Here is a 25,576-nt window from a genome sequence, read left to right as displayed (position 1 = left end):
GAAAATGTTCCAATGCACATTCAAAATGGATGGATGTGTATTCTGTTAGTTCTGCTTCATCCACCACTACTATAGAGGGCCTACAATAGAGCTTTAGTAACCAAGGGATACCCAAGATGGTGGTGAGCGACAATGTGACCTGTTTCGTAAGTACAGAAACACAAGAATTGTTCAGAAACAACAGTATGTGCATGTGACATATGCTCCACATCATCCATCTCCAAATGGACTGGTGGAACACGCAGTACAGACGAACAAAGAAATGATGACAAAAAGTGCAGAAGGGAGCATAGCAGCAAAGGTATCACGTATTCTGTGTAGCTACAGAATAACTCCTCAATCCACAACAGGACTTTCTCCTGCTGAGATGTTATTAGGTATAGACTACACTCCAAATTGTACCTAGTCTATCCAGACCTGAAAATGAAAGTTGTACCCAAACAAAACAGACTGAAAGAGAACAATGACAAACGCACCAAGGGCCGAAGTTTTGGAGACACGGACCCTGTCCTGAACAGAAATTTCAGTCATGGGCAAAAATGGATTCCTGGATTCATAGACTCAGTGACTGGTCCTGTCTCCTACAAAGTCATGTTGGGAGATGATAAAATGGTTCGTAGACATGTTGATTGGATTCTTGTCAGACGAAAAGGAACAACCATTTAGTTACCAGTTGTGATGACAGGCTGTTCTCTAGCTGTCCAAGTGCTTCTGTGGTGCAGCTTCTGCAGACTGAGACTGTAACAGAGGAAACAGTTCACCAAGAGCAGAATCCAATGTCATACTCAGAGCCTGGCTCAGGAACAGTTGGTGGCTTTTCCACCATTGTGAAAGAACACTACCCCAAGTGTTCGTCGATCACAGAGGCATGCAAAGCTTCCAAGCTGCTTCAAATTTTATCTCCGAACAAGAAAAAAAAAGAATGGTGATTTAAATTGTTTTTAACAGACAACTGAAAGACTCACAGTAAAATACTCTAGTGTTAAATACTTAGTTTCCCATGCATTTGAAAATCTAATTATTGTGAACATGTGAAATGTGGTATTAACGTCATTACACATACACATCACCTGGTGGTGTAGCACTTGAGTATCTATTGGTGTCTTTGTTAGAGTGTTGGAATGCCCACCTGACACACATCGTAGCTGCGACTGCGTGCCTGTAACACCATGCTCTGGGTTAGTAATATATATATATGTATATATATTTTCACCTTTATTTAACTAGGCAAGTCAGTTAAAAACAAATTCTTATTTACAATGATGGCCTACCCCGGCCAAACCCGGACGACATTGGGCACTGCCCTATGGGACTCCCAATCATTGCTGGATGTGATTCAGCCTGGATTCAAACCAGGGACTGTGTGTCACCTCTTGCACTGAGATGCAGTGCCTTAGACCACTGAACCAAGTAATACGTTTATAAAGACCTACTCCCTCACTTGCAAGGTATAAAGAGTTCCATAGGTTATTACAATCGACAATTTGACAGAATGTTGATATCATTATATTTTCTCCTAGCCTACATTATTATGTAAAAAAGCATACATGACTCTTCCTGCACGTACAAAACCCTGTCACAGACGTTCTCAATTTAAATGGGGCATCAACAGTCGGGCAACAAAAATACTGCACGCTTCCACTTTCGTTTAGCGTGCACGCGCGTCATTGAATACGCCCCTCAGCTAATTTGATTGGCTTGCGACCATATTTACCGTGGTAACGGGGTGGTCAGGTGCTTCATCATTCCCTTCTGTCATGTGACTAAAACTTATCCAACTCATACTTCCGGTTCTGCATGGATGAGGGAAAAAAAGTTGCATGTTCATGATAAAGTTTTTTATCGCTTCCCCTTCTAATTAGCATCATAAAACTGTCAACGACTGTAATTTTGTTTTACGATAGTTTAGCTTTTCACAATAAACATTTCTGTACAATTGCGAAACGTCAAATGTTGAGTATGTCGACGAACAATTTGTCGTACAGCGACCAAGGAGGAGCTGATTCAGCGGTGGAGGTTGGGCAGGAGACTACCCCGACCTCCTCCAACGCTGGGGCTGGATTTGGCCTGTTCAGCGTCGACTTTAAAAAGTAAGCCAGTTAGCTTGAAAGCATTTTAGTAACTTGCTTGTGTAAGCTATGTTTTCAATTTAATTAGCTAGCTAACATGGCTGGTGGTGGTAACTAGCTAGATATACAGCTGTCAACCAAGTTGCATCTTTAGCTAGTCTAGCTGGCAATAGATTTTATGGTAGCTTCAGGCTTAAACGCTTTTGTTGATAGCCAGCACTTATCAAATATGCAGTTTGCGTTGAAGACATGTTGACATAAACAAAAAAAGATGACAAATAATCACCCATTTTAATACTAGCACACATTTTACGTTACACACCATCACGTCGTTTTATGTTGTAGAGCTGTACTTCGTCAGATTATTCTAAATGAATAGCTACATCAAAATAATGCTTGCTGTGCTATGCACAGAGGCTATCCTCAGTTGTAGAAAAAATACCACATCTTCTTCCCCTCTCACTGTCATAAACTAAAGTGACTTCTATACATTCCCAACACTTGTAAACTACCCATTCAGAACCTTTAAATTTGAAAAAGAGAGATTAAATGGAACTGACAAAGTGTACAAGGTGGTCCTCCGCTGTCAGCGTCAAGTGATGATACCACTAGAGGGCAGTCCATCATCAGTTTGGCCATCCTGTTGTCATGTGGCTTTACTGTAAATCAGGGCCTGTATTCACGTAGGATCTCAGGGAAGGTGTGCTGAGTTATGATCAGTTTTGTATAGCCTAATCTTATGCATTATGATCTTGAATATGAGCCCAATAGTTTAGTTACTCATTTGTATGATTTGAGAGTGATAACTGTGTTTCCCAAACCATGCCCTGGGTGTTGGGATCAGTTATTATTTTACTATCAGTAGGCTAATCTTTTCCCCAGCTGGCTCCAGACAAGACTATTTTGTCTCACAGACAGTCAGCCATTATGAAATTTAATTCAACCTGAGTATCTTTGAAGCTGAATTAGCCACTGTTAGTTTGTCTCTACAATTGGGCCTATTTCCCATGTAGACTAATCATTCTAGCAGTTTTAAGAGGTACCAGTATAAAGGTTTCTTTGAAAATGTTTGTGCTGTGCAAATGCCATCATAGAATGGAATGTCTACTGGTATGTCTGGCATGTCTCTACTTCTATCTGTTCTTCAGTGTTCCATGTAGCCTATTGTAGCTCTGTTTAGCCGCAGACAGTAGAACAGCTTCAACTATCTCAGTTTCCATCAAGCAGTGACTGGTCAGCCTAATGTTCAATGTGGTGTGGACCTCGGTGAATTCTTTAATACCTCTCACATGACAGTTGGCCTGTTTGGTGGTACAGGGCCAGTACGCCAGGTCTGGTAATAGAGACTAGATGACCCTTGGTTGGGCTGCAGGGCTTGGGGGGGAAAATGCCTGGATGTAAATGATTCCACTCTTTCTCTACAAACTGTGACACATGATACCTAGGCTTTACTCTGAGATCTAATAGGGAGTCTGTCCTAAAGGATTATCAATCTAGTAACCTAACCTTGGCTTATGTCAGGCATTCATACATTAACTCACTCTTTCACAGGCATTAATTCCCTTTACATTTATATTGTTCAAATGAAGAGGGGTTTTTCCGGAACTTCCCAAACTCAAGTCAGTGACCGATAGCATTGTTGTATTAAACCAACTCACTAGCCCCACACCTCTCGTATATCTGTATTGATTGAATGGGTGTTAGCATAGGGTAGGTGAAGGTTTTATCCCATTTAATAGTTTAAGACCTACTGGAAGATTGATTTCTGAGAATGTTGCTCTGTGTAGTTCTCTATCTTGCAATGATTGTACCATAACACTAGATGGCAGACTTGAATGGTAAATCAGAAAGCAGTGAATCACTGATAGTTTTATGGCTTTTTTTAACTTGCCTTTGTTATTAATTTATTGGCAGTAAACTTAATCCTCTCTTGCACCTTTTTGCTCAAAGATATTAACCTCTTTGGGCTGAGATCCCGTTAATGGGATCGATATGACAACAACCAGTGAGAGTGCAGGGCGCCAAATTCAAAACAGAAATCTCATAATTAAAATTCCTCAAACATACAAGTATTTTACACCATTTTAAAGATACACTTCTTGTTAATCCCACCAGTGTCCAATTTCAAAAAGACTTTACAGCTAAAGCAAACCAAACGATTATGTTAGGTAAGAGCCAAGTCACAGAAAAACAGCAATTTTTCCAGCCAAAGAGTGGAGTCAGAAAAAGCAGAAATATAGATCAAATTAATCACTAACCTTTGATCTTCATCAGATGACACTCATATAACTTCATGTTACACAATACATGTATGTTTTGTTTGATAAATTCATATTTATATAAAAATAATCTGTTTACATTGGCGCGTTACGTTCAGTAGTTCCAAAACATCTGGTGATTTTAGAGACATCAATTTACAGAAATACTCATAATAAACATTGATAAAAGATACAACTATTATGCACGGAATTATAGATACACTTCTCCTTAATGCAACCTCTGTGTCAGATTTTTTTTTTTTACTTTACGGAAAAAGCAGACCATGCTATAATCTGAGTCCGGCGCTCAGAGACCAAAACAACCCAAACAGATATCCGCCATTTTGTGTAGTCAACAGAAGTCAGAAATAGCATTATAAATATTCACTTACCTTTGATGATCTTCATCAGAATGCACTCCTGGGATTCCCAGTTCCACAATAAATGTTTGTTTTGTTCGATAATGTCCATCGTTTATGTCCAAATACCTTCTTTTGTTAGCGCGTTTGGTAAACAAATCCAAACTCACGACGCGCGTGCAAGTCTAGCGGAAAGTACGGACAAAAAGTTATATTACAGGTCGTAGAAACATGTCAAACGAAGTATAGAATCAATCTTTATGATGTTTTTAACATAAATCTTCAATAATGTTCCTACCGGAGAATTCCTTTGATGGTAGAAATGCAATGGAACAGAGCTCGCTCTCACATGAACGAGCGTGGCCAGCTCATGGCACTCTGCCAGAGCCCTGACTAATTCAGCTCCCATTCCCCCCTCCTTCACAGTAGAAGCATCAAACAAGGTTCTAAAGACAGTTGCCATCTAGTGGAAGTCTTAGGAAGTGCAACATGACCAATATCCCACTGTGTATTTGATAGGCCAAGATTTGAAAAACTACAAACCTCAGATTTCCCACTTCCTGGTTGGATTTTCTCTCAGGTTTTTGCCTGCCATATAAGTTCTGTTATACTCACAGACATCATTCAAACAGTTTTAGAAACGTCAGAGTTTTCTATCCAAATATACTGATAATATGCATATCTTAGCTTCTGGAACTGAGTAGCAGGCAGTTTACTCTGGGCACCTTATTCATCCAAGCTACTCAATACTGCCCCCAGCCATATAAGAAGTTAATAGATGGCCTTTGTCTGAGTTGGCTTTCTCCAATGAAATAAAATTAGTCAGTTTGCGGTTTTAAATAATGTTTGTCGTGTGACACAGTCAGGGGCAAAGCCACATTCCTGTAGATTATCCTGATTAGCCTGGGCTCTTGTTACCTCATGGTCTACTCTGCTTCTCTGCATCACAGCACAGCAACATGTGACTGACTGTCTGGTTGTCCTCAAGTGATCAGCTGCTTCCTAAAACACCATATTATTTTATTGTGGTTCAGTCTCCCATGTTATAGGGATTTAATGAGGACCTGGTTTATGTCAATGGGGCGGGCATTTCCATTTTAAAGGACCTCTGCACCAATTTCTTTTTTACTAAGGCATATGTGCATTTTTCAACAACTTCCCGTTCTAGAAATTTGGAATAAGCAAAGGCTTATTTCTGGTCAAACAGATGGAAAAGGGGTTTTAGAAATATTAAAGAAAAAGTCTTAAAGGGTATTAGAAATACATTGAAACACAAATAACCCTGCCAACTAATATCAACACTTATATTTCGTTTTGGAGAAATTATTAGAGATTATTATCATCATTAGAATTAGAAATTATTATTGTCTTGAAGTTTAAGAAACATTGCCTTGAGCCTTGTAATTCCTTAACAAAAACACACATCTTTAAGATATTTAAACATTTCTAATGAAAGTTCACAGAAGTAACAAGTTAATGTAGACTACTGTACCAATTAGTTAGTTTTTACTGATGTCAAGCTTGTTTATGAATTATTAAGTAATTAAAACGTGTAATTCTGTTACCAAATCGCTAATCATAGTAGTCACAAACCACAGTTGGGTCACCTGCTACTGTCCTCCTTTCCACTGGCATACTGTTATGTTTTTTTTCTTCTCAACTTTCTGTCATCTGGTGGTCAAAGCAAGACTGATAAGTCTCCCTCTCGCTCTCCCTTCCACGCTGTCTCCTCCCTCTCTTCAGTTAATGTCTCATCTCCTGGCTCTTACTGACACATACCATGACACCTAACAAATCAAATCAAACTTTATTTGCCACATGTGCCGAATACAAGTGTAGACTTTACCGTGAAATGCTTACTTACAAGCTGTTAACAACACTGTCATCTCAGATTTTCAAAATATGCTTTTGAACCATAGAAATTGACTAATTTGTGTAAGAGTATGCAAAGCTAGCTTAGCATTTTGAGTAGCATTTAGCACGCAACATTTTCACAAAAACCAGATAACCAAATAAATAAAATCATTTACCTTTGAAGAGCTTCGGATGTTTTCAATGAGGAGACTCTCAGTTACATACCAAATGCGCAGTTTTTCCTGAAAGCGTCTGTGTGTAGGAGAAATCGTTCCGTTTTGTACATCGCATCTGGCTACCGAAACGAACCGAAAATTCAGTCACCTACAACGTCAAACTTTTTCCGAATTAACTCCATAATATCGACCGAAACATGGCAAACGTTTGGAATCAATCCTCAAGGTGTTTTTTCACATATCTCTTCATTGATATATCGTTCGTGGAAGCTTGCTTTCCTCTCTGAATCCCATGGAAAAATACTTGCAGCTGACTTTTCCGCACCAATTTCGGCGCAGGACACCGGGCGGACACCTGGTAAATGTGGTCTCTTATGGTCAATCTTCCAATGATCTGCCTACAAATACGTCACAATGCTGCAGACACCTTGGGGAAACGACAGAAAGGGCAGACTTACTCCTCTCGCATTCACAGCCATATAAGGAGACAATGGAAAACAGAGCCTCAAATCCTGCTCATTTCCTGGATGCCGTCTCATCTTGGTTTTGCCTGAAGCTCACGTTCTAGGGCACGCACAGAAAATATCTTGGTAGTTCTGGACACGTCAGAGTGTTTTCTTTCGAAAGCTATCAATTCTATGCATAGTCGAGCATCTTTTTGTGACAAAATATCTTGTTTAAAACGGGAACGTTTTTCATCCAAAAATGAAATAGCGCCCCCAGAGCATCAAGAGGTTAACCAACAGTGCAGTTCAAGAAGAAGAACATATTTACCAAGTAGGCTAAAATAAAAAAGTAATAATAAAAAGTAACACAATAAGAATTACAATACGAGGCTATATACAGGGGGCACTGGTACCGAGTCAGTGTGCAGGGGTACAGGCATAGGTAACAAACGAACAGCGAGAAGCTGCAGGGGCTGTCAATGTAAATTGTCCGGTGGCTATTTTTATGAGTTCAGCAGTCTAATGGCTTGGGGGTAGAAGTTGTTGAGAAGCCTTTTGGTCCAAGACATGGTGCTCCGGTACCGCTTGCTGTGGGTGACTGGAGTCTGACAATTTTATGTGCTTTCCTCTGACACCGCCTGGGTATATAGGTCCTGGATGGCAGGAAGCTTGGCCCCAGTGATGTACTGGGCCGTTCGCACTACCCTTTGTGCCTTATGGACAGATGCCGAGCAGTTGCCATACCAGGCGGTGATGCAACTGGTCAGGATGCTCTCACTGGTGCAGCTGTAGAACCTTTTGAGGATCTGGGGACCCATGACAAACCTTTTCAGTCTCCTGAGGGGGAAAAGGTGTTGTCGTGCCCTCTACACGACTGTCTTGGTATGATTGGATCATGATAATTCGTTGGTGATGTGGACACCAAGGAACTTGAAACTTTCGACCTGCTCCACTACAGCCCCGCCGATGTTAATGGGGACCTGTTCGTCCCGCCTTTTCCTGTAGTCCACGATAAGCTCCTTTGTCTTGCTCACATTGAGGGTGACCTACTCTCTTTGCATTTGCTGTAGCATGCACCCTCACCCACTGAGCCCCGGAAGTCCATGGATGTTGAAAAGTCAACCAATCATGGACGTCTGTTTCACATGTTTGGACAAAACAGTAGAGTACCGTAAAGAATAGTACAGAAAAGTGGAGTACAGTAAAGCACAGACAACTCATGTACCTTAATAGCAAACTTGTATGCCATCTGTAAATATGAATAAAATGGTTAAATTACAAGCCTAGTTGGTTTAGCCACAGAAAAAATGGCTGCAACCTTCCTGCTAGCCGTAATAGGCTGAGATAATGAGTGGGCTGGACTTGCCGAGAGATGAGTTTGGATTGTGTCTGCCTTATAGCACGCCTCTGTCTATTTGAGCTGTTCTGTTTGTGTAATCCTGTCTAAGACTGCTTTAATAAAACATAATTGTATTGTGTAGTAAAACTGCGCACGTGTTGCTCTCCACTTTCTGGAGGACCGATTTTTGAAATCAGTGGAATTTGAGTATGATAGGTGATGGAGAAAACGCCTGTCTCTTGATCACATCTTCAAACTAAGGGCAACCATGGCATCCGACAGGAGACGCGTCCATCCATGATGTATGCAGGTAAGAGATTCTAGCTAGCTACATTTTCAGATATTACACATTTCTAATTTTGGCAAACGTGCTTTAATTTCAATTTAAAGTGTACTGTTAGCTAGCTAACGTTAGCTGGCTGGCTCGCTAGCTAATGTTACCTGTACGATCATATTATTTGTATCTCAGAGCCATTTCCTTGGCTACTTATAGCCTAATGTTAGCTAACATTGAACCTGGTTGGTTAGCTACCTGCAGATTCATGCAGGGTAGTAATGTTATGGTTAATAGTTTAGCTAGCTACATGTCTTAACAAAAGACTCCACTATGCAAGTAACCATTTCAATAGAATGTCACTGCAACAATTGTTGATAGACGTACTAGCTGGTAAATTCTCTCTGGCTATCCACTCCAATTCCAGACCATGGGTAAGGTAGTCTAGCTAGCTACATTTTCAGATATTACACATTTCTAATTTTGACAAAGTATTTTAATTAATAATTAGTGTACGTGCATGATACTCCTGGTATCTGAGCCATTTGCTAGGCTAGTTATAGCCTAATGTTAGCTAGCTAACATTGAACCTGGTTGGTTAGCTACCATATTCATGCAGGGTAGTAAAGTCATGAGTTGGGATTATGGTTCATTGTTTAGCTAGCTAGCTAACAGAAGACCACTTTGCAAGTAACCATTTCGGGTGCATTCGTAAATTCAGTCTGGCCATCTCCACCGATTTCAGAGCACTCACATCTGAGTGTGCCAGAGCGCAGAATAACTGATGAATTTACGAACGCTCAACACCCGTTGAATATGGCTGGTGTCAGTAAACGTCGGGAAACATTTGTGATATAATTGTTGCCAGCAGCACAATTAGACACCAACGCTCTGGATAACATGAAAACAGCCTAACCAGCTCTGCTTGGGCGAGTAAAATGGGGGGTTTGCTCATTTGTCTGGAAGTAGCTAGCCAATGGTAGCGAGTTAACTAGGATACTTGACTGCCGTTGTGAGGTCAGTCCATTCAGATCAACCCTACTCATCGTCCAGTGTGCGCTCTGAATGCTCCAAATTTATGATCGGACAATCTGACAGCACAGTTGCAATCACCAACGCTCTGGATAACATAGCAGCCTAACCAGCTCTGCTTGGGCGGGAAATGTTCAGTGAGCTGTTCTCATATATATGTCTGGAAGTAGCTAGAAAGTTAGCTTGGGTGCTTGACTGCTGCTGTTAAAGAGATGGGAGGGTCGGCGTCAGGGTAGTCTAGTGGTTAGAGCGTTGGACTAGTAACCGGAAGGTTGCAAGTTCAAACCCCCGAGCTGACAAGGTACAAAAATGTCATTCTGCCCCTGAACAGGCAGTTAACCCACTGTTCCTAGGCCGTCATTGTAAATAAGAATTTGTTCTTAACTGACTTGCCTAGTAAAATAAAGGTAAAAAAAAGGGTGCAAACAATGCTGAAAGGGTGTAGACAAAGAAGGGCTCTCCAGTATTAGTACCAAGAAATTAAAAGGCCATCTTCTCAAAAGTGAGTTTACAAGTTAATCAGCTTTCAAAGCAGAATTACTTTCCCATTGTTCCTCAACTGTAGTGTATGATATACCATTTTGTAGCTCTGAGTCTCTACTTTTATCCAATGTATAAAAAAAAAGACACCATTTCAAATTTTCTACCCAAGACTGATTTGAGTCAGTCGGTCACATTTGACTGCTTTTTGATTTTTTTTTGTTAATTTACTGTTAATTGTTTACAGTTAGTCGGCAGCAAAATCAAACAAAATTTGCGTCCCTAATTTCTACCTTTGTATACCTATTCGGAATATATCACCATGAAGACAATGATATTCATATCCGTAATTATGCATTTCTGGATAGTACAGAACAGGGACCCATGATGTAATTCCGTTACAGTAATTCCATTACGAATGTAAATCCACTTCACCTGCTGTAATTCCATAATCAAAATACATTTGTTCAAACTTATAGCTGAAACCCCATTCTTTCTGCAGACATCTTTGAGTCATAATTCAAAGCAGATATTTTAGTTTTTTTGGTCGCATAAAAAAAGTGAGGTAGATTTTACTGTAATTCTGTTACTAAACTTTGCATCTGCACAGTTCTTCCAGTAAATGTTTTTTTTTGTTAAATGTTCTATGTAAATTGTTCAAGATAGTCCTTTGTCCATAGAGTTAGTTAAACTTTGAAATCAATGGCAGACAATAGTAGCCTATGTAACGGCAGCTAATAAACCAGCTGATTGGAGCAGTTTACAGCACCTTATCCTGCTGGTCGTTATGTGAGTGAATTACCATAGCTTTCTCAGGGCTGGTTGATTTGTAGAATCGCTTCCCAGAATTAAAAACCTAGGAAAAGAGACTAGGCTGGTTGAAATGTGAAGAATGACATGTATAGTTGTTGGGTGTTGTCCTAACTCTGTGGTTCCCCTGGCAGTGTGTGGGGCTGGCAGGGCCTTTATCTAGCCCAGCCCTGGCAGCAGTTCCCTGGGAGGGCACAAGGCAGGTGTGGGTGTAAAGTGGTGTATTGTGCTGTGGACAGAGGTGGTGAAAGCTTCTGTGTGTTTACCCTGAGGCTGATAAGGCCCTCCCGTTTCCCCTAGAGGGAAGTGGCCACAGTCACAGGCAGAGACACAGAGAACTAAACTACCACCCTACAAGCACTGACTCTGGCAGAGAGAACCAACTGAGCTACCACCCTACAGCTACACACGTACAGAGAACTAATCTATGTCCAGAGAAGAGGAGGAGAAGCGGAAGAAGAAGCCATTGTCTGGTGGGCCAAGGATCTGTCAGACAGGGAACTTCATCCCTTCTCCAGATTGGATTTAAAACAGTGAAGACTGAGTCATACTAGTAGTCTGCAAAGAGGGCAACTTCAACATGCAACTCCCTCTATCGACATCGAGCTAAGATGGTGCTCAATAGTTTAGTAGCCTGATGTGAGAACGCTGGGGAGAGAGAGACCGAGCTGGGGAGAAAGAGAGAGAGAGCTGGGTTGAGAGAGCTAGGGAGAGAGAAAGAGAGAGAGAGAGCTGGAGGTGGAGAGAGGGAGAGAAAGCTTGAGAGAAGGAGAGCTGGGGAGCGAGAGAGAAAGCTGGGGGGAGAGAGAGAGCAGGAGAGCGAGATGACAGGCAGGAAATGCCTGGAGTCACAGGACTGAAATAAAGCAGAACAGAGTATAACTAGATGACCAGGGGGAGCTGTCTGTGCCAGGGAGAGGGCCAGAGGTTTAGCCAGCTGCAAGGGCATCCTGTGTCTCCTCTTACCTACTGACAGAAGTGGAGAACGAAGAGTGAGGAAGACTGACAGAGAGAGGAGAGCAACAGACAGGCCTGTAGAAGCTGTTGCAGTATGAATGGTCACCGGGGTTTCTCTGTGCTGCGTTCTGAAGCAGCAGGGGCTGTGAGGACAGCTCTGGTGTCTGCTGAGAACCTCCAGCTCACCTTAAAGACTGAACTCAGCCAGGAGGAGCAGCACCTCACACCCCACACACACACCAATGGAGGCCCCGATGAGACACACACCAAAGGGTACTGTACAGAAGTGTGAGTCTTGGCACTTGCTTGTGATGTGTGACTTCAAGTTTACCAAATAGCCTAGCGTTTCCTGATCACTAGCTGATTAGTGATTAGTTGATTGTGACATTGTGAGTCACTCACGACCTGACATTGCTTTCTCTGCGCCTGGTAACAACACCCAATATGGTTAAGTTGTGTTTTGTGGTTTTCATTCTCTCTACCCATCCCCCTCTCTCCCTCATGTTGTTGAATTTGATTTATTTGTTTTGATTTATTAGGTTCCACATTAGCCGACGCCATTGGCGACATCTCGTCTTACTAGGGACTAAAAAAACATTACAGACAAAATACTTTACAATTTACGTAGATATAAATACATGAACAGTTCCACATACATGTCAGTACATACACAACAAGTAAGTCACATGGGGAGGGGCGTTGTGCCGTGAGCTGTTGCTTTATTCGTAAAAACAAAACAGGTTTGCTGTTAACTTGCGCTATATAAGATGGGAGTTCCATGCAATCATGGCTCTTTATAATACTGTATGTTTCCTTGAATTTGTTCTGGACCTGGGGACTGTGAAAAGACCCCTGGTGGCATGTCTGTTGGGGTAAGTGTGTGTCTAAGTTGACTATGCAAACACAATTTCCAAGTCAAACTTTGTGCACCACAGTTTTCCATTCTTAAGTTAATGAAATTCATTAATCGTTGCGACAGGGTAGCCTAGTGGTCAGAGCATTAGAGCGTAACCGGAAGATTGAAAGTTCAAACCCCCGAGCTGACAAGGTACAAATCTGTTGTTGAACAGGCAGTTAACCCACTTCCTAGGCCGTCATTGAAAATAAGAATTTGTTCTTAACTGACTTGCCTAGTTAAATACAAGTTAGAAAAGATCCATTCCTGACTACATCAGTGAGTTGTCTGGTGTACAAAAGCGTATCTGCTAATTAAATAAGCCGTGTGATAATATTGTACATTTTCTAATCTCTTTCTCCCCCTCCAGGAATGAAGACCTTAAAGAGATGCTTGAGAGCAACAAGGAGTCGCTTAAACTGGAGGCCATGAAGAGGGTTGTTGGGGTGAGTAGTAGAACCTATACACACATTCCAAGCCTGATACGTGCACATCAGCTAAGTGCACTGCAAACTCAGTTCAAGTGTACTTCAGTTTTATAGTCTCAATTAATTTACTGAACTTTTTTTTTTAAATCCTCCTTTGAAAAAAGTTTAAATAGATGCAGTACATTGCTGTAGTATGATATGTACAATAAAATAGTAAATTGAATACTGTGGTGAAACATGTAAGTGATTTTCTGTCTACAGCTGATCGCAAAGGGGAAGAATGCCTCTGAGCTGTTCCCAGCAGTGGTGAAGAATGTGGCTAGTAAGAATATAGAGGTAGGGCCTCATCCACACACACATACACTGAGGATTCATTCTATTTGCACAACATGGTTGAAAACATTTAGAAGGCTCTATCTAAAAGAACACAGAGGACATCTCCCCACTGCAAGTATGAGACCACAGAACCACTGCCCGGCCAGATGAGTTCCCCACTCCTGGTAATATTGATCAGGAGAATAAACAGGCAGTACGAAAGGGTGTGTGTGTGTGTGTGTGACAGGGCAGCCAATGGTAGGGAACTGGAGCATGTTGGTGGGGGTAATTGGCAGAGGAGAGCCCATGGTCACGTCCTCTCTCTCCCCCCTCACACACACCAGCTGCTAGGGCTAGGGTAGTGGTAGATCTCTCTCTGGGCCTCTGCATCTCTCTGTCTGTCTTCACCTCTTTCCACCCCCACCCCCCTGCTTGTTTCTCCTCTGCAGGCCTGTGTAGTGCTGTGTGTTATTGATTGTCTCTAATCAGAAAGCAGCACAGGACACAGAGTATTGAATAAATAATGTGATTTAATATCAGGATGCTTTGTTTTCCTCAACTAGTTCTAGAAACAACACCCTGATACTAGACATACTGGAGGTGTGTGTATGAGTGGGAAAACGAGGGTAGTATGGGGGGAGGAGGGGCTAGACTATATGATGACTGATCTAATAATGGATATTCAATCACTAGCTTATTTGATTAGTATTCCTAGTTTTTAACATCTATTTTCTGTGATGTTGTCAATATGATGTGTGCTTCCCTTAAAACTAGGCAAGATGGGTTATGTCCCCTCTTAGTCATTAATGCTGTTAATTCACCCACTAATTACTGCAGTGATTGAGAACTGTTTCACCACAGCTGAACCTCCCCAACCTTTAACCCCCAGTCGGACACTGAACAAATATTAGCTCAGTCTCCTACGTGTGAAGGGAGAAGCAAGCAAGGGAGGGGAGGAGGAGAGAGAGTGAGGAAGGGAGGAAGCGATAACGCTACTGAAACTTTCTGAATTCAAACAAGATAGTTTTGCTCATTCTCTGCTCTCCCTGAAACAACATGGATCTAGACTGTTATAATATCAAACAGGAACACTTTCATCCTCCGCTTTCCCCCTTTAAAACAACTCAACCAAGACGTACATCTGACATGTAGCCAAGGCACTGTTCTCTCCACTGTCAAAGAATAGTGTTACCTACACATTCTGTAATGTGGACGGTCTGTGCTCAACCCAAAAGCTAATGAATGGATTTAGGATTTGTCTAAAAATAAGGGTGTATTAATGACTAATTCAAAGTATGTGTGTTTTCCAGCTGAAGAAGTTGGTGTATGTGTACCTGGTGAGATATGCAGAGGAGCAGCAGGACCTGGCTCTACTGTCCATCAGCACCTTTCAGAGGGCCCTCAAGGTAACGTGTGTGTGTGTGCGCGCACCAGGCTTTGATGCTAAGGGTTCTACCATTTGAATTCCCACGCACTTGTACTCTTAGACGAAAGTGTCATGTTTGGTGTGTGTATGCATGTGTTTAAAGGTGTGTGTGTGTGTTGTGGAGAAGTATTCAGCCGTTAAAGGGTCTCTGTCTCTATGTGAGGTCACGGGCCAACAATGGTGTTTTTAGAGGCCACCCCATCATCATACACCATAGCTGGAAAAGTACTTTCAACCCCTGATTTCAACCCCTGCTAGCTCCATACCATGCTTCACTTCCTACCTGTATGGGTGGGTGTGATGTCGTTTTTGTGTAGTGCTGTATCATGTCGTCAGTATCTCTCACCACATGATTTCTGTCTCCATTTCTTTCTTTCCATTTTACTTTCCTCTGTCTCAAGGTGTAGATAATACTAATACCGGCTCTCTCTCCCTCTGCCAGGACCCTAACCAGCTGATCAGAGCCAGTGCTCTCAGGGTTCTGTCCAGTATCAGAGTCCCAATCATCGTTCCCATCATGATGCTGGCCATCAAGGAGGCTGCCTCCGACATGTCCCCTTACGTCAGGAAAACATCCGCCCACGCCATCCAGAAACTCTACAGGTAGGGTGTGGGTGGGTGTGTTTGTGCATGCGTGAGTGTTTTTCTGTGTGTGTGTTTGGACCTTGGAGTTGTATCAAAGCTTTCCTCCTGCTCCTCAGCTTGGACCAGGATCAGAAGGAGCTCCTGATAGAAGTCATTGAGAAACTGCTGAAGGACAAAAGCACAGTGAGTAGAACCAGTTTACAGTACCAGATCATATATAATTACCCACAGGAGACTTCTTACAAGACCTCAGTAGACAACATGCTCTCCATACAGTGTTAATCTTGTCAACAATAGCTATGATGTAAAATACTGTCAACAATATATTTTTCCTGGCTAAAACTATGACGATAAAAATGTGTAGACACGTTTTCTCTGTGCTCCTGTCCAGGGCGAACAATTTACTGTTAATACTTGACCAACACTCTCTACCATGTTAATTGTCTCATTTAATTAGGGATCAAATCCAATTCACTAATTAGCCTATTTTCTTCTGACATTTTTTGTCCTTTTCATCGTAAAATGTTGAAACAACAATGGCCACGAGTCACATCGCGCTCTAGCAACTTCGTTGTCGGGCCAGGCGCATGCACGCTGACACGGTCGCCAAGTGTACAGGGTTTCCTCTGACGCATTGGTGCGGCTGGCTTCTGGGTTAAGCGGGCATTGTGTCAAGAAGCCGTGCGGCTTGGCTGGGTCGTGTTACGGTGGACGTGCGGTTCTCGACCTTCACCTCTCCCGAGTCCCATCGCTGCAACTCCTGTACTGACAAGACTCTAACTACCAATTGGATTCCATGAAATTGGGAACAAAAAAATATATAAAATAAATGTGCCTCCACCCTGCTGCCAAAAAATGACAATTATTCTTCCAGTAACTTAATGTTATGAACAATGATGGTATGTATAGGGTGACATGTTCTCACAAGAACAGTATAGTATTTTATTTGCTGTTCGTTCTGGTTGGTGATTATTGTCTTATTTCACTGTAGAGCCTCTAGCCCTGCTCAATATGCCTTAGCCAACCCTTTAGTTCCACCTTCCAAACATGCAGTGACATCAGCTGGTTTAAATGTTTCTAGAGACAATATCTCTCTCATCATCACACAATGCCTAAGTTTACCTCCAATGTAATCACATCCTATGTCTGTACATTATGCCTTGAATATATTCTATCGCCCCCAGAAACCTGCTCCTTTTACTCTCTGTTCCGAACATACTAGACGACCAGTTCTTATAGCCTTTAGCCGTACCCTTGTCCTACTCCTCCTCTGTTCCTTTGGTGATGTAGAGGTTAATCCAGGCCCTGCAGTGCCTAACTCCACTCCTATTCCCCAGGTGCTCTCATTTGTTAACTTCTGTAACTGTAAAAGCTTTGGTTTCATGCATGTTAACGTTAGAAGCCTCCTCTCTAAGTTTGTTTTATTCACTGCTTTAGCACACTCTGCCAACCCGGATGTCCTAGCCGTGTCTGAATCCTGGCTTAGGAAGACCACCAAAAACCCTGAAATTTCCATCCCTAACTATAACATTTTCCGACAAGATAGAACTGCCAAAGGGGGCGGAGTTAGCCTGCAGAGTTCTGTCTTACAACCCAAACAATTCAAGCTTCTATTTTTTTAAATCCACCTTTCCAGAAACAAGTCTTTCACCGTTGCTGCTTGCTATAGACCACCCTCTGCCCCCAGCTGTGCCCTGGACACCATGTGAATTGATTGCCCCCCATCTACCTTCAGAGCTTGTGCCGCTAGGTGACCTAAACTGGGACATGCTTAACACCCCGGCCATCCTACAATCTAAGCTTGATGCCCTCAATCTCACACGAATTATCAATGAACCTACCAGGTACAACCCCAAATCAGTAAACACGGCACCCTCATAGACGACATCCTGACCAACTTGCCCTCCAAATACACCTATGCTGATTTCAACCAAGATCTCAGCGATCACTGCCTCATTGCCTGTATCCGCAATGGGTCTGCGGTCAAACGATCACCCCTCATCACTGTCAAACACTCCCTAAAACACTTCAGCGAGCAGGCCTTTTTTATCAACCTGGCCTGGGTATCCTGGAAAGATATTGATCTCATCCCATCAGTAGAGGATGCCTGGTTATTCTTTAAAAGTGCCTTCCTCACCATCGTAAATAAGCATGACACATTTAAAAAATGTAGAACCAGGAACAGATATAGCCCTTGGTTCACTCCAGACCTGACTGCCCTTGACCAGCACAAAAACAACCTGTGGTGTTCTGCATTAGCATCGAATAGCCCCCGTTATATGCAACTTTTCAGGGAAGTTAGGAACCAATATACACTGGCAGTTTGGAAAGCTAGGGCAATCTTTTTCAAACAGAAATTTGCATCCTGTAGCACAAACTCAAAAAAAGTTCTGGGACACTGTAAAGTCCATGGAGAATAAGAGTACCTCCTCCCAGCTGCCCACTGAGGCTAGGAAACATTGTCACCACCGATAAAGCCACTATAATTGAGAATTTCAATAAGCATTTTTCTACGGCTGGCCGTGCTTTCCACCTGGCTACCCCTACCCCAGACAACTGCCCTGCACCCCCCACAGCAACTCGCCCAAGCATCCCCCATTTCTCCTTCACCCAAATCCGGATAGCTGATGTTCTGAAAGAGCTGCAAAATCTGGACCCCTACAAATCAGCCGGGCTAGACAATCTGGACCCTCTCTTTCTAAAATGATCTGCCATAATTGTTGCAACCCCTATTACTAGCCCGTTCAACCTCTTTCGTATCATCTGAGATTCCCAAAGATTGGAAAGCTGCCACGATCATCACCCTCTTCAAAGGGGGAGACACTCTAGACCCAAACTGCTACAGACCTATATCTATCCTACCCTGCCTTTCTAAGTTCTTCGAAAGCCAAAGTTTTTTATTTTTATAATATGTTTATTATTTTACAATAAAAAATCAAATAAAAAAGACAGCAATACTAACAATGACATTCATTGTACTGTTGAATGGGATGGCCAATTTAGAGGACAAAACAAACTTAACTCACACATACACAAAATAAAACAAAATCCTATTAGGTGGTACATGTATATGAAGACAGCATATAGTCATTACAAGCAGTGTAGTTAAGCCAAAAATAAATGTTGAGTGGAGTACAGCACAGAGTAGCAGCAGATCGTCAACCCAGTTATGAAGCGGGACTAGACCATTTAGCCAGTATCGGCTGCCATATTTTGTAAAACATTGGGCTTCTATTGGAGGTATTGTATCGAATCTTTTCCATATGTAGTACATTCCCTAAATCCCGTAACCACATTTCAAAGGTAGGTACAGTCTCCAGTTTCCAAAATTGCAATATGAGCCTTTTGGCTAATAGAGTACAAAGAGAGACAGCTTTCCCTTCGTGGTTATTCCCATCAACTGTACCAAACAGAGCGGTCAATGGGTCTGGGGCTAGAACTCTATCAAAGGCTCTAGATAAATAATCAAAAATGAGAGCCCAGTAAACATGTAACTTAGGACATGTCCAGAATAAGTGGGTCAACGTCCCCTCATCCTGCTTGCACCTCTCACACAGTGGTGAGGTGTCCGGGAATATTTTATGCAGTTTTACTTTTGAGTAATGGAACCTGTGTATCACCTTAAACTGTACAAGGTTGTGTCTGGCATTCACTGAACTGTGGTTTATATTCCTGAGAGCTTCTACCCAGTCCTCATCTGAGATTTCTGACCCAAGTTCTTGTTCCCAAGCCCTTTTGATGGTGTCTGTGGATACCTCTATGTGGGCCTGTAGCACATCATACAGTCTAGAGACCGACCCTTTTGAATGGGGTTTGACTATCTAAGGATCAAGCTATCTAATGTAGGACTATTTGGCTTCATGCCATACTGTGGGATGTGTGTCCTTACGAAATTCCTGATTTGGAGGTATCTGAAAAAATGTGTTGTTGGCATGTTGAACTTTCCCTGTAATTGTTGAAATGAAGCTAACTGACCATCTATGTATAGATTACCAATTGTTGTGAGCCCCTTCTCCCTCCACTGTGAAAACACCACATCATCCAATGCGGGGTGGAAAGCATGATTCAGGCAAATCGGGCTGTCAATGTATACAGTGGGTATGTTAAGAAAATACCTAATCTGTTTCCAGATCCTAAGCGTATGACAAATGACTGGGTTAGAGTCATCACATATGATGGGCTATTAACAAGTGCAGGGAGTGAGGAACGTTGACAGGAGGCCTGCTCAATCAAAAGCCATGCAGGCATATCCTTCTGTCTCATCGCAGGTAAGCTTTCCCTCCAGAAAGACACAATGTTCAGATTAGCAGCCCATTAATACAGTTTAAAGTGAGGAAGGCCAAAGCCCTTCTCTACTTTGTACTTGCATAAATGCTTCTTTGAAATTCTGGCTGCCTTGTTATCCCATAAAAATGGAGTTAGTATTGAATCCAGTTTCTTAAAATAGCTTTGTGGTATGAAATTGGGTAGACATTGGAAGAGGTAAAGAAACCTGGGTAGGACAACCATTTTAATAGCGTTTATATGACCAACCAAGGAGATAGGCAGAGTTTTCCAAAAATCTATATTTTGTTTAAGCTGATATATTTTCATGCCCCAATTCACTTTCAATAGCTGATCAAGGTCTCTTGTCACGACAATGCCAAGGCTTGTGAACTTGTCCATCACTGTTCGAAACGGGGTAGATTGCAGAAATTGCATATCCACTGGCCGTGATATTGGCATCAACTCACTTTTTTGCCAGTTTATCTTGTAGCCAGAGAAGGAGCCAAATGTGTTTATCAAGTTAAGTAAGGGTGGAATAGAAGTTTTAGGTTTGGACAAAAACAAAAGAACATCGTCTGCATATAGGGAAATTTTGTGCTGTGTGTCCTTTATTTTAACAGAAGCTATATCGGCACATGCCCGAATGCGAGTAGCAAGGGGTTCCATGGCCATAGCGAAGAGAGCAGGCGAAATAGGGCACCCCTGTCGGCACCCCTTGAACAAGCGGAATGACTGTGACATTTCTTGATTGGTTACCACGGACGCCATTGGGTGTGCATAAATAATTCTTATCCAATTAATAAATTCCTTTCCAAACCCGAAGTGCTCCAGACCCGACATCATATATTTCCACTCAATCCGGTCAAACGCCTTCTCTGCATTGAGCTATTACCACTGCCTCAACCTTATGAAGGTGATACATTACGTTGAAAAGACGTCTCAAATTGTAGTGTATATGTCGGCCCGGGATAAAAACGTGTCTGGTCAGGGTGTATGATGTCAGAAATATATGTTTTCAATCGGTTTGCCAATATCTTTGTCAACACCTTGTTTTCTATGGGGAGTAACGACACGGGGCGATAAGACGACATCTCCATGGAATCTCTATCTTTTTTCAAGATCAGTGCTATTGTAGCCTCATACAGTGTTTGCGGGAGTTTGGCATTTTCTTTGGATTGTTTAAACATTCGCAACATAAGTGGAGCTAGACTGGCACAGTACTACTTATAGAATTCTATTACATATCCATCGGGCCCAGGGGCCTTGCTGTTTGGAAATTGTGCTATCACTGTGTTAATTTCCTCCAAAGTTATCCCTGCATCGAGTGCAGAAGCTGCCCCCCTGTCTAGTTTTGAAGTTCACATTCAGCGAGAAAGCGTTCCATAGTTTGTGGATCAGTAGCATCGCATTTTGATTGGTATAGCTCTGAGTAAAACTGTGCAAAGTATTTATTTCCTGCGGATCTGTTACTATTTTACCATTCTTGTCTTTTTTATTTTGTGAATAGCTCTAGATGCCTGTACATGCCTTAGCTGTCTTGCTAATAATTTGTGGTTTGTCACCCAGTTCAAAATAACTTTGTTGCGTTCTAGCAAGTAAAGAGCCCACCCGTTTCGAAAGGATGGTATTGTATTCATATTTTAACTTGGTGATGTTCTCAAGGACTGTATACGAGGAATTCTTCCGAAAAACGTTCTCCTGTTCCCTTAACTCTCTTTCAATTTCTCTTAGCCTAGTATTGGCGCATTTCTTCCTCTCTGATGTATAAGAAATAATGTAACCTCTAATCACAGCCTTTAGAGATTCCCAAAGGGTGGAGTCGTCAACATCCCCTATGTCGTTCGTTCAGAGGATAAAGGCAATCTGCTCCTTCAAATACTGACAAAAAGCCTCATCTTTCAGCAGGAATGTGTCTAAGCGCCACGGTCGCCGACCTGTCGACATATTGTTGAGTTTCAGCACCATGGACACAGGAGAGTGGTCCGTAATTAGAATCGGGTGATAGGTAACCGACTCAGCTGCTGAAATTAGTTTGAAGTCCAACAAAAGTCAATTCTGGAATATGATTTATGAACTGATGAAAAGAAAGAGTAATCCCTGTGTTGGGTGCGTCAGTCTCCAAATATTGACAATGTTAAGGTTTGTCATCAATGTATTTAGACAGACACTGGCATTTGATTGTTGAAGTGACCTTGATAGCTGTTTATCTAAAAGAGGATCTAACGTACAGTTAAAGTCCCCTCCAACAATAACACTTGAATCCGAGATATTTGGTATGTCCTTAAATACCCTTTGAAAAAATAATGGATCATCGAAGTTGGGTCCATATAAATTGACCAAGGTTACTGGTTTCGAATTCAGTGTACCAGCCACAATAATATACCAACCATTAGGTTCTGAAATCGAGGATGAGTAAACAAACGGAATGTTTTTCCTTATCAGGATTGCTACCCCTCTCGCTTTTGCATCAAAGTTAGACTGGTATATCTGACCGATCCAGCCGACTCGTAGCTTGGCCTGAGCGGAGCGTTTAATATGAGTTTGTTGAAGAAACAATATGTCAGCACCCAGTGATTTAAGATGAGAAAAAACCTTAGCTGGTTTCACCACATGCCCTAAGCCATTACAGTTCCAGCTGACTATCTTTATTCCACCTGGTCTACTCTGTGCTCTGTCACTATGTGGCATTTCTTATTTTAGAGCAAATTGTTGCTGTCATACAAAACTCAGAAGAAAAACGTCCCGCCATGCGGGAGCTTGTCATGCCACCAGTACTAATAATAAACGTGAACATAAAACACATACCCCATCCCCCCTCCCGTCCCTTTACTGAGTGACTTCCCCAAACGAAGCTAACCTTGGCTAACACACAAACCTTAGGGTGTCTAGACATACAGCTTGAACTAACTCGTCGTCTATAGATGCTCCGCATATATGCTAATATTACACTTAACTCTCACGTTAGGGGGTGAGTGGCGCTAAAACATGATGTGCCAAACAATGCTATATTAGCCACAACATCTCACCAATCATAAGTCCCAAATTCTGATCTTCTAATCTTCTAATAAAAGTCTTAGTCCGGAAATCCAAACACATTCCTGGCCTGTATTTGGTCATTTAGCCGGCTGACACAGCCGTTCTGTATCCTCAGCCAGGGAGCTTGCTTGTCAAGAACCGATCGGCCTCTTTTGGGTTGTCAAACGTACGTGTTGATCCTTCGACTGTCACCTTAAACCGGGCTGGGAAGAGGAATCCATGTCGGATGTTGGCCGCCCTGCATTTGTTGCGTACCTCATCATACTCTTTCCGTTGGTTCCCCACCTTCATGGTAAGATCTGGGTAGAAAGACACCCTGGCTCCGTTGAAGTTAAGGGGGAACTTTTGACTAGCCAGCTTGAGGATGAGATCCCTGGTCTGGGGATAGTGCAGCCGTACAATGAATGGCCTTGGTGGCCCTCCCTTGGCCGGCTTCGTTGCCTGAGATCTGTGTGCGCGGTCGATCAGGATGGCCGTTTTGAAGTGTTCACTCCCCAGCAGGGCCGGTATCAGCTCTGAGACAAATTCAGTGGGTTTCCCTTTCTCAGTGTCCTCCTGGATACCACATATTCGGATGTTCTGGCGTCTTGAATGCGACTTGAGCATTTCCAGTTGGGCTTTCAGGGTTTCGTTGTCATTTTTGATCGTTGCGCACTGTTTCTCTATGTCCTGTAGCCTGGCCTCGTGATCGACTGTCGTCTGCTCAACCTCATGCACCCTTCTCTGAGTTGCCTTCACAGTTTCGGCCAAAGTCCCAATACTCTGAGATATCAGCCAACCTTGTGTCCACCTTCTTGCTTAGTGAGTTTATGGCAGCCAGTATGTCACTTTGCGTAGACTCTGTGGGGGATTCTTGGAAGCTAGCCTCTTCAGCTAACTCCTCGTGGGTTGGCGACGTTGAAATTGGTTCGCTGTCTATCTCATTCAAGTTCTCTTGTTTAGCACTCGCTTTTCTGGTGCCTTTTCCCTTTGTCATATTTGTTTGAAGATATAGGTCGTGAGAGGTTAAGATAAATACTAATTTGTTTCAAACTGGAGCGGAGCTCTAGCAAAGCACGTCTACTCCATAGCACGCTCTCTAGCGCCCCCCTCGAAAGCCAAGTTAACAGATTACCAACCATTTCGAATCCCACTATACCTTCATCCCCATGCAATCTGGTTTCAGAGCTGGTCATGGGTGTACCTCTGCCACGCTCAAGGTCCTAAACGATATCATAACCGTCATCGATAAGAGACATTAATCAAACTTGGCCATGGCTCTCGACTCTGTCAATCAACACATTCTTATCGGCAGACTCAACAACCTTGGTTTCTCAAATTACAGCCTCGCCTGGCAGTCAAATGCAAGTATAACTAAATGCATGCTCTTCAACCGATCGCTGTCCGCCCATGCAGCATCACTACTCTGGACGGTTCTGACTTGTGGACAACTACAAATACCTAGGTGTCTGGCTAGACTGTAAACTCTCCTTCTAGACTCACATTAAGCATCTCCAATCCAAAATTAAATCTAGAATCGGCTTCCTGTGTCGCAAAACAAAGCATCCTTCACTCATGCTGCCAAACATACCCTTGTAAAACTGACCATTGTACCGATCCTCGACTTTGGCGGTGTCATCTACAAAATAGCCTCCAACACTCTACTCAACAAATTGGATGCAGTCTATCACAGTGCCATCTGTTTTGTCACCAAAGCCCCATATACTACCCACCACTGCGACCTGTACGTTCTCGTTGGCTGGCCCTCGCTTCATACTCGTTGCCAAACCCACTGGCTCCAGGTCATCTACAAGTCTTTGCTAGGTAAAGCCCCGCTTTATCTCAGCTCACTGGTCACCATAGCAGCACCCACCTGTAGCATGTGCTCCAGCAGGTATATCTCACTGGTCACCCCCAAAGCCAATTCCTCATTTGGCAGCCTTTCCTTAATGTTCTCTGCTGCCAATGACTGGAACGAACTGCAAAAATAACTGAAGCTGGAGACTCATATCTCCCTCACTAGCTTTAAGCTCCAGCTGTCAGAGCAGCTCACAGATCACTGCACCTGTACGTAGCCCATCTGCAAATAGCCCATCCAACTACCTCATCCCCATACTGTATTTATTTATCTTGCTCTTTTGCACCCCAGTATCTCTACTTGCACATTCATCTTCTGCACATCTATCACACCAGTGTTTAATTGATATATTGTAATTACTTTGCCACCATGGCCTACTTTTTTTCTGTGTTATTGACTTGTTTATTTTTTACTCCATGTGTAACTCTGTGTTGTCTGTTCACACTGCTATGCTTTATCTTGGCCAGGTCGCAGTTGTAAATGAGAACTTGTTCTCAACTAGCCTACCTGGTTAAATGAAGGTGAAATAATTATATATATTTTTTTCTACAAATACCTGGGTGTCTGGTTAGACTGTAAACTCTCCTTCCAGACTCACAGTACGCATCTCCAAAATTAAATATAGAATCGGCTTCCTATATCGCAACAAAGCATCCTTCACTCATGCTGCCAAGCATACCCTCGTAAAACTGACCATCTACAAGTCTCTAGGTAAAGCCCCGCCTTATCTCAGC

The 25,576-nt window shown here is 42.6% G+C and overlaps 1 protein-coding gene across 4 annotated transcripts in view; it reads left to right on the top strand.

The window, feature by feature from the left end:
• Positions 1-1,779: 1,779 nt before the first annotated feature.
• LOC135518094 (AP-3 complex subunit beta-1-like) overlaps positions 1,780-25,576 on the top strand; it is a 100,875-nt gene continuing 77,078 nt past the window's right edge. Inside the window, exons 1-6 of one of the 4 annotated variants that reach the window (XM_064942981.1) lie at positions 1,780-2,090; positions 13,320-13,395; positions 13,639-13,713; positions 15,003-15,098; positions 15,561-15,721; positions 15,820-15,886. In XM_064942981.1, coding sequence (XP_064799053.1) covers positions 1,951-2,090; positions 13,320-13,395; positions 13,639-13,713; positions 15,003-15,098; positions 15,561-15,721; positions 15,820-15,886 — 615 coding nt within the window. In that variant the 5' untranslated portion in view covers positions 1,780-1,950. Of the gene's footprint in view, positions 2,091-8,792; positions 8,812-11,450; positions 12,343-13,319; positions 13,396-13,638; positions 13,714-15,002; positions 15,099-15,560; positions 15,722-15,819; positions 15,887-25,576 lie in introns of those variants that run through there. The other 3 variants (XM_064942982.1, XM_064942985.1, XM_064942980.1) reach the window with 3 other exon arrangements.

Source organism: Oncorhynchus masou, chromosome 28 (genome assembly GCF_036934945.1).
Source record: "Oncorhynchus masou masou isolate Uvic2021 chromosome 28, UVic_Omas_1.1, whole genome shotgun sequence".
NCBI lineage: Eukaryota > Metazoa > Chordata > Actinopteri > Salmoniformes > Salmonidae > Oncorhynchus > Oncorhynchus masou.
The sequence above is the reverse complement of the archived record's forward strand: the minus strand, read 5'-3'. Positions and strand labels throughout refer to the sequence as shown.